This window comes from Asparagus officinalis, chromosome 2, assembly GCF_001876935.1.
Source record: "Asparagus officinalis chromosome 2, Aspof.V1, whole genome shotgun sequence".
Lineage (NCBI taxonomy): Eukaryota > Viridiplantae > Streptophyta > Magnoliopsida > Asparagales > Asparagaceae > Asparagus > Asparagus officinalis.
The window spans coordinates 76,265,379-76,276,361 of record NC_033795.1 but is presented as its reverse complement, the minus strand read 5'-3'; the positions used below and the strand labels follow the sequence as shown (position 1 = coordinate 76,276,361).

The 10,983-nt window shown below is 39.9% G+C and overlaps 2 protein-coding genes across 4 annotated transcripts; one reads left to right on the top strand and one right to left on the bottom strand.

Annotated features, from left to right (window-relative positions):
- On the top strand, positions 423–3,277 carry LOC109831661 (probable E3 ubiquitin-protein ligase RHC1A). Of its 2 annotated transcripts, none has more exons than XM_020399031.1 (2): positions 423–571; positions 2,012–3,277. In XM_020399031.1, exon 2 carries the CDS (start codon positions 2,086–2,088, stop codon positions 3,034–3,036), a length of 951 nt encoding a protein of 316 aa, XP_020254620.1. In that variant the 5' UTR covers positions 423–571; positions 2,012–2,085; the 3' UTR covers positions 3,037–3,277. The 2 variants fall into 2 exon arrangements, with proteins under 2 accessions (XP_020254620.1, XP_020254619.1); XM_020399030.1 differs by having other exon boundaries at positions 2,005–3,277.
- Positions 4,145–10,779, bottom strand: LOC109831660. Of its 2 annotated transcripts, XM_020399028.1 has the most exons (3): positions 10,661–10,773; positions 6,955–7,135; positions 4,145–6,442 (listed from the first exon to the last, which is right to left on the bottom strand). In XM_020399028.1, exons 2-3 carry the CDS (start codon positions 7,005–7,007, stop codon positions 4,465–4,467), a joined length of 2,031 nt encoding a protein of 676 aa, XP_020254617.1. In that variant the 5' UTR covers positions 7,008–7,135; positions 10,661–10,773; the 3' UTR covers positions 4,145–4,464. The 2 variants fall into 2 exon arrangements, with proteins under 2 accessions (XP_020254617.1, XP_020254618.1); XM_020399029.1 differs by lacking the exon at positions 6,955–7,135 and having other exon boundaries at positions 10,661–10,779.

Here is a 10,983-nt window from a genome sequence, read left to right as displayed (position 1 = left end):
AGCAAAATCGGCCAAAAAGAGGTCGATTTTACAAAACTAAAGTTTTAAAATCCACGTGACTACTAATCCCATGTATTTAGTGGTGCCTAATTACACCCAGATATAGTTTAATTAGTCTACTGTGTTTTTTAAAATTTAATCAGCATGTGAGTAGCCAACACTAATTACACTGGACTACTAGTTCAGTGTATTTTTAAAACTATATCTCGCAAAATTAAATCACAAAAGATTGATTTTGCTAATAAGGTTAAAAAAGGGTCTTGTTTAAAAAAAGAATTCCCTAAAAAACATGAAATTAAAACCAAAGGTAAATAGAGACCAGTTCCACCGACAATTGAAGATAAGCCACATCAAACGGCCTAAAAGAAGCCACGTGGCTCCTACGTGAAGGCCATAGAGGATGAGCAGATAGACGGGGAAGAGACTTCTAGAAGACCTCTCTCCTACTTCCCACTCTCGATCATCTCTCTCTCTCTCTCTGTCTCTCTCTCATCCAATCCCCCCTCTAAACCCTAACCCTAGCCCTAATTAAGATCTAGGGCATCGGGTCCTTCATCTGCCTCTTGCAAAGGTACAATCTTTTCCCCATTTTCACCGGGCTCTGTAACTGGTTTCCATCAATTTTCGTTCAATTTTTGCCAAAGACGATCGAATTAGGGTTTAATTCTCTTTTAATTGCGTGGATCTCTTTCCTGTTTGCTTACATCTTGATAATTTGAATAAGATTGAGTGACAAATGTATGTCATAGGGGACATGAACGAATTTTCTGGGATTTATATGCGAGTATTATGCAGTTGACGACCTCGATTAAGTACTTTGCCAGATTTCGTGACGGTTTTGGGGATGGTCATCTAGGGTTCAGATTTGTTGTATCCTCTCAGGCCTACCAAAGAAAAAAATAAAATAAAAAACTGTTACACTTTACAAGCTTAAATAGATTGAAAAAATAGATTGGAGCAGACTAAATTCTGATCGTTATGCTGAATATCTTCGCTCGTATTGATGCTAGCTCTAAGTCTACTTTCATGCGTGGAGTTGTGAAGTTTGAATTGCCCACTCTGACGCGAGCAGATGTGTGTGCATATTAATGTCCGTGCTATTGCCTTGGTATATATATCATATGTATGCGTGAACACGTGTTTGGGCATTTGGTGCATATTTATATATTAGGTATGTTGGTACTTGCATACTATAAATATGCATCTATGCGCACATCGTGCGCGGACAGATGGATGTTTTGATGTTTTAGCCTGCTGGGGAGCGAAACACTTCTGATTGCTTGAGCTTCATAATGTTTGGCATTAAGCACTTTAAAAGTGCCTCTGGTTGTTTGATCTTCACAGGGATTAGACCAAGGTATATGGGAGTTTAGAACCGAAAAGCACTCTGATAGTTTGTGAATCCCTATTAAAAAATAAACAGCCCCACAATACACCAACACCAAAAAATGCCAAGCCTCTGTATTCTCTTCACTCTGCATCTTTGTATGCCGGACCTGTTAGGTTTTTGTAATCGATACCCAATCTGAATCACCTTGATTCATCTAAAATTTTGTGCATCCCTGTCTCTTAATTTGGTAAAAGAAGAAATCTAGGGCATACCCCTTTCTCTAAATTGATACATCATTTAAAAAATCCTTGTACACATGTTTTTTGCTTGAGTTCTGATTTGTATTAGATAACCAAAAGTGTGCATTCTAGAAGTGTTTTATTTATACAACCTAGATGTGCATGCTTGAGGTAAAATCTCATCTCAATACAATTAAACTAAATGCTATGGTCCTATCCTAGATTATCTTGAATTTTTTTCTCTGGTAGGAAAGTATAGCGACTGGCATACTGAACGTGTACTTACACTTATGTTCTTTTACTTTGGTCAATCCTTACCTAGTGTTATCAACTTTAAGTCCTACCCCAACAAATACATTTTTAGGGGAAAATACAGTGGAATGATGCTGATTAATTTATTAAGTTATGCAAAATTGATGCTTGTTATCCGTTAAGGGTGCAGGAGGAGATAAAGGTCATATCAGGTTTCAGGTCCAAGCTCTGTGCATTCCCAGTTCTCATCAGTTTGATTCAACAATGTCGAGCCGCGGGAACACTCACTGGTGTTACAGATGCAGGCAAGCGGTCACCCCCATTGGTCGAGACTTTCTATGCCCCTACTGTGATGAAGGCTTCCTGCAAGAACTCAACGAGATTGGTGGAATCATGGGGCCACTAGGATTTCTTGGACCGAATCCTGATGAAGATCAGGACCATCCACTTAGGGTTATGGAGCTCCTTTCCGCCTTCATGAGGCAGCGAATGGCTGGAAGGAATCGTGAAGTTGACATCCATCGAAGACCCAATTCCATCTCTGATCAAGGTCTAGGGTTTGGCACAGGCCCTTTCCTTCTCTTCAGCGGTCAGATTCCAGCTCATATTGATATTGGAAACTCTAGACGTGTAAATGCTGGAGACTATCTTGTTGGCAGTGGCTTAGAAGATTTCATCGAAATGTTGATGAGGAACAATGATCGTCGTGGCCCACCTCCAGCTGCTCGATCCTCCATCGATGCCATACCCACGATAAAGATAACCCGGAGGCATCTTCAGGGAGATTCCCACTGTCCCGTCTGTAAAGAACGGTTTGAGCTGGGCTCTGAAGCTCGAGAAATGCCATGCAACCACTTGTATCACTCAGATTGCATCGTTCCTTGGTTGGTTCAGCATAATTCTTGCCCAGTTTGTCGCGTTGAGCTACCATCAGGATATAATGGTGGTGTCCGTTCTGGTGATCGATCGAGTCGTCAGAGTTCAAGCGGTGGTGACGGCAGTAACAGCGGTAGCGGTGATGGCCGTTCTGTTAGTAGGGAAAACGGCGGGGAAAGTAGCAGGAGGAGGAACCCCTTCTCTTACCTGTGGCCGTTCGGTGCGTCAAATTCCGGTAATACTACTACTCGGCAGAGTGGGGCTGGAGGAGGTTCTGCTGGTGTTAGTGAGGATAGTATCAATGAGATGAGCTACTCTGGATGGCCTTTTGATTACTAGGGGTGGTGTTTTGGCCTGTTCAGTCCTTTTGTTAGTCATTCCCTCTTCGTGTCTTACTTCTCTGCATGTCTATCTTTTGGTTGGAAGTCCTGTTGAAATAAATATTGGATGGTCACCCTTTAGCCTTGTTTATATGAGGGCTTCTTGTTGTCATAAATCTTTCTCGAATGGTATTCAGTTTTCCTAGCAAAATGGAATTTGAACTTTGCCAGTATGCATGTGGTAAATATCTATTGTCCTATTTTAACCTCTTACTGTTAAGTCTTTTTGTTTTTGGTGGCTCAGGTTGTCTCAATTGATTTGATGATGAATCGGATTCGTTTTCAATAGGTTTTATTGAAATTTTTGACTTAATCCTGAAGCCAGTCTTGATTCATGGATGCAGGGACGATTCTGTCAACACGATGAAGTTTGATATTCTGAATTTTGAAAATTTTCAAATGCGATGCTATCAATATCAAATATGATTTTGTTGTTTGATGCGTGTCTTTAATATGACTGTTCTCTTCCTGGGGTTTTACACTAGTCCCTTGAATCTTTCATTTTTTTTAACTTAGTCCCTCAAATCATTGAAATTGCAATTAGATCCCCAAATTCGTAAGTTATTTTCACATTAGTCTCTCCATTTAAGAGGGTAAGCAGCAATTGGAGGGATTGCCGGGTAATAAGATCTATTCTAATGGACTATTACGTACCCAAATTCTCATATGTTGTTCCCTCCGAATGCTAGTAGTTTTGCTCTTGAATGTAGGGACTAATTGGGAATAACTCCAGTGTGTGTGTTTCGGGGACTAGATTCACAACAGCCTTAAGATCCGAGAGACCTGATAGCAATTTCAATGATTTGAAGGTCTAATTACAACATATAAAAGATTTTAGGGACATAAAAGAAACACTTCTTTTGAAATTGAGAACACACATCCGAGAAAGAGTAAAACCCAAAAGAAGATTACGTATAGTTCGGTAATTGAAAGAACTTCGTTTCCGACGTCATCACCGTCTTTCCTTTTAATTATTGTCTTTGTTATCCTAACCATTTCCTTATGAACACCAGGGTAAATTAAACACGAGCCCCTATGTACTATCACAATGTTTCACGACTAACCCATTAAAACAAAGTAAGTAGAAGACATAATTATTCAAGCTCCAGCAGCCTGACGCTTTTAAGCTTCAGTCAGCAGAATTCAAGAACCATTCCTGCAATCAGGCGAGATTCAGAGACCAATTTCAGCGATGCATCAGGAAATAATAGCGAAGGACAGCATTACAACTTGAACCCCAAACACAACCAACCCCAGCAAGACCACTTGAGATATTATAAAATTAGACATCACAAAGATTTCAGAAGCAAACAGCAAACAATTTTCAACCATAGAGTCCATTTTCTTTTATGACCATTTTCCAAATGACCCCCCTCAATTTTTTCCGCTATGGGGATGGGGATGTAACAAACTGCCTCGGAACCCTAAAGAGGTCCTTCCCACCAAATGGGGAGGTCCACTCCGGGGATCCTGCGGAGGGTGCAGCAGGACGCTCAACCATCAGGCCTCCATCGTTGAAAACCGGCCTCGAGGATTTCGACGACGGAGTGTATGAAGATTGCCACGAGTTATCGTACAACCGCTCACCCTTTATAGATGATGACGGCAGTGGCAGTGGCGTCGAGTCCAAGCTCCAATCTATGCTGGTGTAGTCACACTGAGGTATCGTCCCGCGAGTGCTCCAGTTGACGGGCGACGAAGAACCGGAAGAACCCGATGTGCCCCAGCCGGTGAATAGCCCTAATGAGGAAGGAACAGCGAGCGAAGATGAGGACGATGACCTCATAGTAGTTCCTGGCATATTGTAGGAGCCACCCCACCCTGAGCCACCTGAATCCATATACGATGAAATGTATTGTTGGTGGTGGTCTGGAGGATAGAACTGCTGAGGATTAGACCCGGACAAAGCCAAGTTGCGCAGATGTTGCCCTAGACCTCCGTTCGCTAACTTCATCATCTCCACGGCACTGGTGACGTTGCTGTTGCTTGGGTACCACCCCGTTGATGCTGGTGGCGAAGCACTGAGACCGACACTTACTGGCAGGATGTTTTGCCGAGTGCCATTAGATGACTGAGGGCGCTGCATCACGTAGATCGGCTCTCTCAGTGTTCCCTGAAGTAAGTTGGCCTTGACTTCACTGCCACTGGTAGTGACATACCGAGCCTCTGGCTTCGACTGTGCTGCAACCTGAGATGCTAAGGAGTAAGGGGTTGGGCTGGAGCTTGTGCTAGGCCATCTCTTTTCAACAGGAGGAACTATAGCTTGTGATTTCATCCAATCTTGCTTTGCCGGTAATTTTCTCAAGGTTGGCTGCAAGTTTCTGCTTGCTATTTCGGTTTGGTTTGCTCCTGCTACTGTGGACTTCGTATAATTAAATTCTCTTTCATCCCGTCTCTGCAACTGGACACTTGCTGGAGCAACTCCCTTCCCTTGTGGTCTTATAATGGAGTTCTGGCTAGAGGACGCTAACCTACTATTATGGAACCCATTGGCTGAAACTGTAGGCTGATCACTAGATTCTTCTAATTTAGGTGGTGTAGTTGTCGATTCTTGTTTCTGTGTTTTCAATGTCTCTTCTGTCTTCTCCAAATCACCCTCGCAGGCGACAACCACTCTTTCAACCTCCTGCTTCGTGCACTTGAAACTCAACTCCAATTCTGTAATTCTCGCAAGCTCATCCGCAATATCTATCTTGGGATTTGCTCCATCTACATTGGACGCAGACTGCCGTTTGCTTTCCTCGCCTCCTTCAAGAAGCCACAAGGCCGAGTCATCAACACGACCTTCATTGTGAATGAGAGCCATTGTTGCCTGCTCGGATGTGAAGCCCATTGCTACAAGTTTCTGAGCGAGTGATTCCAGTTTTCTCGAGGTTAAATAGCTACAGCAACGCTCATGGAGCTCCTGGGCTCGCCTTTCCTTCTGTCGTTGATGCTTCTTCTCATTCTTGAGCCTTATCTTCTCACGCTTGTCAATATCAGAACCAGGGACAGGATCCACGCGAGATATATTGCTGGCTGTATTCTTCTCCTTTTGTTGATCTTCTGATTCACCAGAACAACTGTCGTTGTTGGATACAGAATCATATTCAGCGGCAGTACCCAGCGAACTACCAGAATGTTCTTCATCATCTATAGTTCGAAACCGGCCATTGCTTGGGATTGTGGGCATACCATTAGATGGAACATTCTCCAGGGCATGAAAAGTGCCAGAAATTGGATTATATGCACTTGTTGCAGTCCCATTCCCACTATTTGAAGATCCAGCAGATGGCTTGGAAGAAGCCTTCGACTGTTCCTTGACTGCCCTTGCAGCTGTTTTGTCCTTCGACTTAGATTTTGTTGCGGGAGACATCTCTGAAAACCTGAAAGCGACATGGAAGGTGTTATATATACACATTCCTAAACATGCAAACATATAGCATGTAGCAGGGAGTTAAGGAGATTTAGGGCATAGCAAATCACAAATATTGCAGTTCCATGACTAAAGCAGGAAACTTCTCAAGCAACTCATGCAACAGACAGATTTGACAACAAAATCAAATGAACTACACTAAACCCCTATCCTAATATTTCCTGTATAGCATCTTATTTGAAGGAATATTGAGGAGACAACTGATTCCAAAATTTTATAAACTGGCTAGACCAAATTTTAAAAATAAAACCAACAGATTTACGGCGAGATGTGCCTTCAGAAGCTAGATAAATAACGTACATGCAATTGTAAGAATAATGCAACCCTTTCAAAAGACAAACAAAAACAAGCCTTGTGCGACAAGTATATTTATACCCTAACTAAAGGCAGAGTTGACACAGGATCGAGAACAACTAAAGCAAATCAACTATGTTGACATATGAAAATCATAAAAAGCCTTACTCTATCTCTAACAATGGACACGACCATAGTGAATAAATAGGACTCCTCAGCATGGTTGTACTTCCAGAACAGCATGATTCCCAGGTCTTCTTACCTCCTCACATCTTGCTAAACCCTTTCTTAATTCCAAGAATATTTTCAGACCTGAGAGCTGCTCGCGTACACAAGAAAATAACCCTACCTGCAAGTAGGCCCATAAGACTTATGGTACAATGACCAACTTGAGTAAAGTTCAGAAAGTACGGCGACCAACTTAACTGCAGACAGTTTTTAACTAAGAGAATATTTCTGTATTCCTAGATGGCTCCAGAAAATGGTAATGATGATCCAAATAATATATGTTGCCATGTAGCAACACCTATTTGATTAATATGAACTTTTAGTAACCTAAATATAAATTCAGATTTTGCCCATTGAAGACCAAAGACAAATGCTCCCCGTGCAACCATTTTAGATGGATAAGGTTGTATTACTCAAAAAAATAATTTCACAGACATCCATGTAAGCTTCAAATTCATTCTGAATCTACACAATACCAAAATAATGAATCTTTTTGTACTGAGAAAGAAAAAAATAATGTCCTCAGGCTAAATGATTTAAGCAAATATTTCAGTTTCAATCCAAAAACCAAACAAGTAAAAGAACACAACATTTTAGAACTTCGCAATAAGCCTTATTTGTGTTCTAGGGAAGTACCGACAGCGATGATCTTGTTAAAGCAGACTGAAACCAACAAAAAACACTTTCAATCAGAAATGAGAGGAATTATCATCTCAGAAACCGCATATAATTTAGAGAAATGAACAAAACATATAGAAATTTTCATAACAGAAGACTAATAATACCATATAATGACAAAAAGGAAATAAAAAAAGAGTTGGAAAATGCAGAACCAAGAAAGTCAAGTATCAGTTTGAACTATACAACAATAATTGCAATACTTCATCTATGAATCTTGCTAAATATAGCGACAAATACATAAGTAACAGAATATACAACCGCATAACTCTATTTCTACAAACTAGTACATCTTCTTCGATCATATTGCATATGATGACTGTTAGCTACGGTTATTTGTTAATCAACTAATACACATCAAGATGTTTTTTTTCCTAGACCATGAGGGTCCTATCTTTTGCAGAATGAACTGCGCAGGTGGCTTGGAACCAAATAGAGAACAAAAATATCCATCCACTCAACAAATGAACTACCCAGTCTAAGACCCGCCAAAACAAACAAAAGGGTACATGACGTGAGAAACAAAAGGATCAATCATATAAAAAGAATAAGCAACAAGTTGCTAGAGGTTCCTTGTGATTTAATTTCATCGACAAAGAACCTGTTGCCATGACTTCATTTAAAGAACTACTGAGCTTAACTTCAAAATTGCACATTGATGAATGAAAACAGTAGATAATTCATACAGACGGTATTCATTACCACAAACGATGTGTTTTCCAAATGTTTCTCAAGTCTATACTTTATCACCACGAAAATAACAAAATTCAAGCAGATATACAATCAATATATGCAATAATCAAAGCATGTGAAAGTTAAACACAGGGATAACTGCTATCTATTCTGGTCCGAATACAAGAGCAAAGGTTGTTTTAGTTAAATTCAATGATGCTTATCGAGTATTAGTCTTCAAAAATCACTTCAGGGTTTCTATCAAACTATCCCCCTGAGAACTTCATAAACTTAAGGTCTTCTCAAAGCGTCCCTTCCATGTTAAAATGTCTTCTTTCCTCTTTTCTTTTACGAGCCTTTTCAAGAGTCACCCTTACTATGCTGCACTGACAACGGTGCAGAGAAATAACAGTAAATGATAAGGTATGGCATGCAGACATTTTAAAAAATTTGGACGCAAGCAGCAAAGTAGTGAATTGGAAATACTTTAAATGATTAAAAGACTAAAATCAGACACAAAATAAGCTTCTGGTAGAAAACCCATAGTTACCTGAATCATCATCAACTCATATCTTATCCTTTACATCTCGTGGCAAAAAATGTGAAGATTAAATAAAACTGCATGTAGATTTGAACTGAATGCTTGAACCTAATTATGTGCGCTTCATGCATTAATTCGTAACCCGAGGATATGCTATAAAATGTTAACTGTAATTTATTAGAAAACCATTAATTGATAACCAAGTCCTAACATCCTCTACAAGATAGTAATATATAATTCGTAGACAAAATCCCTGATGTGGATTTTGTAACCAGGAATAGATATATTTCTCAAAAGAATATTTTGTTAACCGTAATTTATTAGAGTTCATAGATGTGTGATGGTGGGGATTATGCCATTTAGAGAGGTCAGAACTTAGGTATTTACAGGATGTAAATCTCTATTGTGGAACGAAGGATGGTATTGGATAGTGAATACATTGATAACTGATCTAACACCATCCAATGTTATAGAAAGTGCTAGGCGGCCTAGGCGTTCGACCCGACATATAGAGCCTAGGAACCTAGGCGGGCGGCTAGGCAGTTTTCCTTTTTTTATTTTTTAATAAATTATAATAATTGACAGTAAATGCCAATATTATAGAAAGTTTAGATGTTGGACTGACTTTCTTTCTTTGTTAAATTGCGGGGGAAGATGTTTTACTAAAGGTCACAGGATGTAGAGGAGGTAGTGGTGTTCATAGTTGGAGGCTAGAGGGGTTTGGAGGAGGTTGGAGGACGTGAAGGCTACAACGAAGGAAATCATGATCAAGGCCTAAAGATTGCAATCCACATAAGCAGTCCATGCTTCTCTAGGCGCTCTCAAAATCCAGGCGGCATCCTAGGTATTACCTAGGCTCTAGGTGCTAAACAGGTGACCTAGGTACTGCCTAAGCCTAAGCGGACACCTAGACGGGCTGGGCGGAAGCTTTTTTAAATAATGACACCGACAATAGTTGAAAACACAGATACTTTACTCAATTCATCAGTAATCAGGAACCTTTGTATTCGCAAAAGAATCGTCCATTTCATGTGCTTCACCAGTAGAAAATACTCGGTTTACAAAATTCAAGAATGAAAACAATGACAGTTAGAATGTCACCCAGCATTACAATGACGAGCTCGCAGTATGAAACAGAAAAGGGAACACTACAGTAATCAATAACCATTGAATGCAAAAACTTAACATGTGAATTAATTAGGTTTTACAATATAATTTGTATTGCGAAACTTGCACTCATAGGCCAACAAGAAACCCCCCCCCCCCCCCCAACCAAACACACACCCCAAAAAAAGCAAGCAATAAAATCACGGGGAAATAATGAATAAGCATCCACAATAGTAAATTTATATAAAAAGATAAAACTCTGAACTTTTAGAAGATCAAACCCTAACCAATCCCTAAAATATTTTAAGTTCCTAATTTCAGCCAAAAAAAACATAATCCCGAAACCCAATCCAGATCTTTTCCCTCGTAATTCACTAGATCCAATGAAAACCCGTCAAATCGCCCCTTTTTCCAATAAGCTAACCATAAAAAACATGTCGTAAATCAAATTCCACAAAAGCCCTAAAGTTTTAATAATAAATCCCCTAATCAGATCCCTCCATAACCAAACACAACCGCATAACACCAAAATCCACCGATCCAACAGAAACTGACAAATAGGAATCAAAATCAACGATTTCGAATCCAAAACTAACGCGAGAACGAGAAAGTGTTAGGGATTCAGAGAGCAGAGATCCGAAGACTGACCTGAGATTAAGAGAGGATGATTAATCGATCGATTGGATTCGGGGAAATTAGGGTTAGGGTTTTGACGACAGAGAGGAGGAGATGAGGGATCGATGTGGCTCGCTCTGTCTCCCTTTCTATCTTTTATTTATTTCTTTTCCTTTTTTTTATGGGTCCCTTTTTATTTTGTTGTGTTATTTGCACTTTGGTACCCCAAATTTACACCATTACTAATTTTGAGAACCCAAGTTTAATAATATTTTGATACCCTAAAAGTGTATATATTTTTTAACTTTGAAATCTTAAAGTTTATTTCGACACTTTGATAGCCTAAAATTTACACT

What these genes read in the sequence shown, in the direction of transcription:
- LOC109831661 (XM_020399031.1), top strand. Translation starts at nt 2,086, where the DNA reads ATGTCGAGCCGCGGGAACACTCACTGGTGTTACAGATGCAGGCAAGCG.
- LOC109831660 (XM_020399028.1), bottom strand. Translation starts at nt 7,007, where the DNA reads ATGCTGAGGAGTCCTATTTATTCACTATGGTCGTGTCCATTGTTAGAG. An exon ending in TGTCCATTGTTAGAGATAGA is followed by an intron (nt 6,443 to 6,954) that starts GTAAGGCTTTTT and finishes TGTCGCTTTCAG; the next exon opens with GTTTTCAGAGATGTCTCCCG.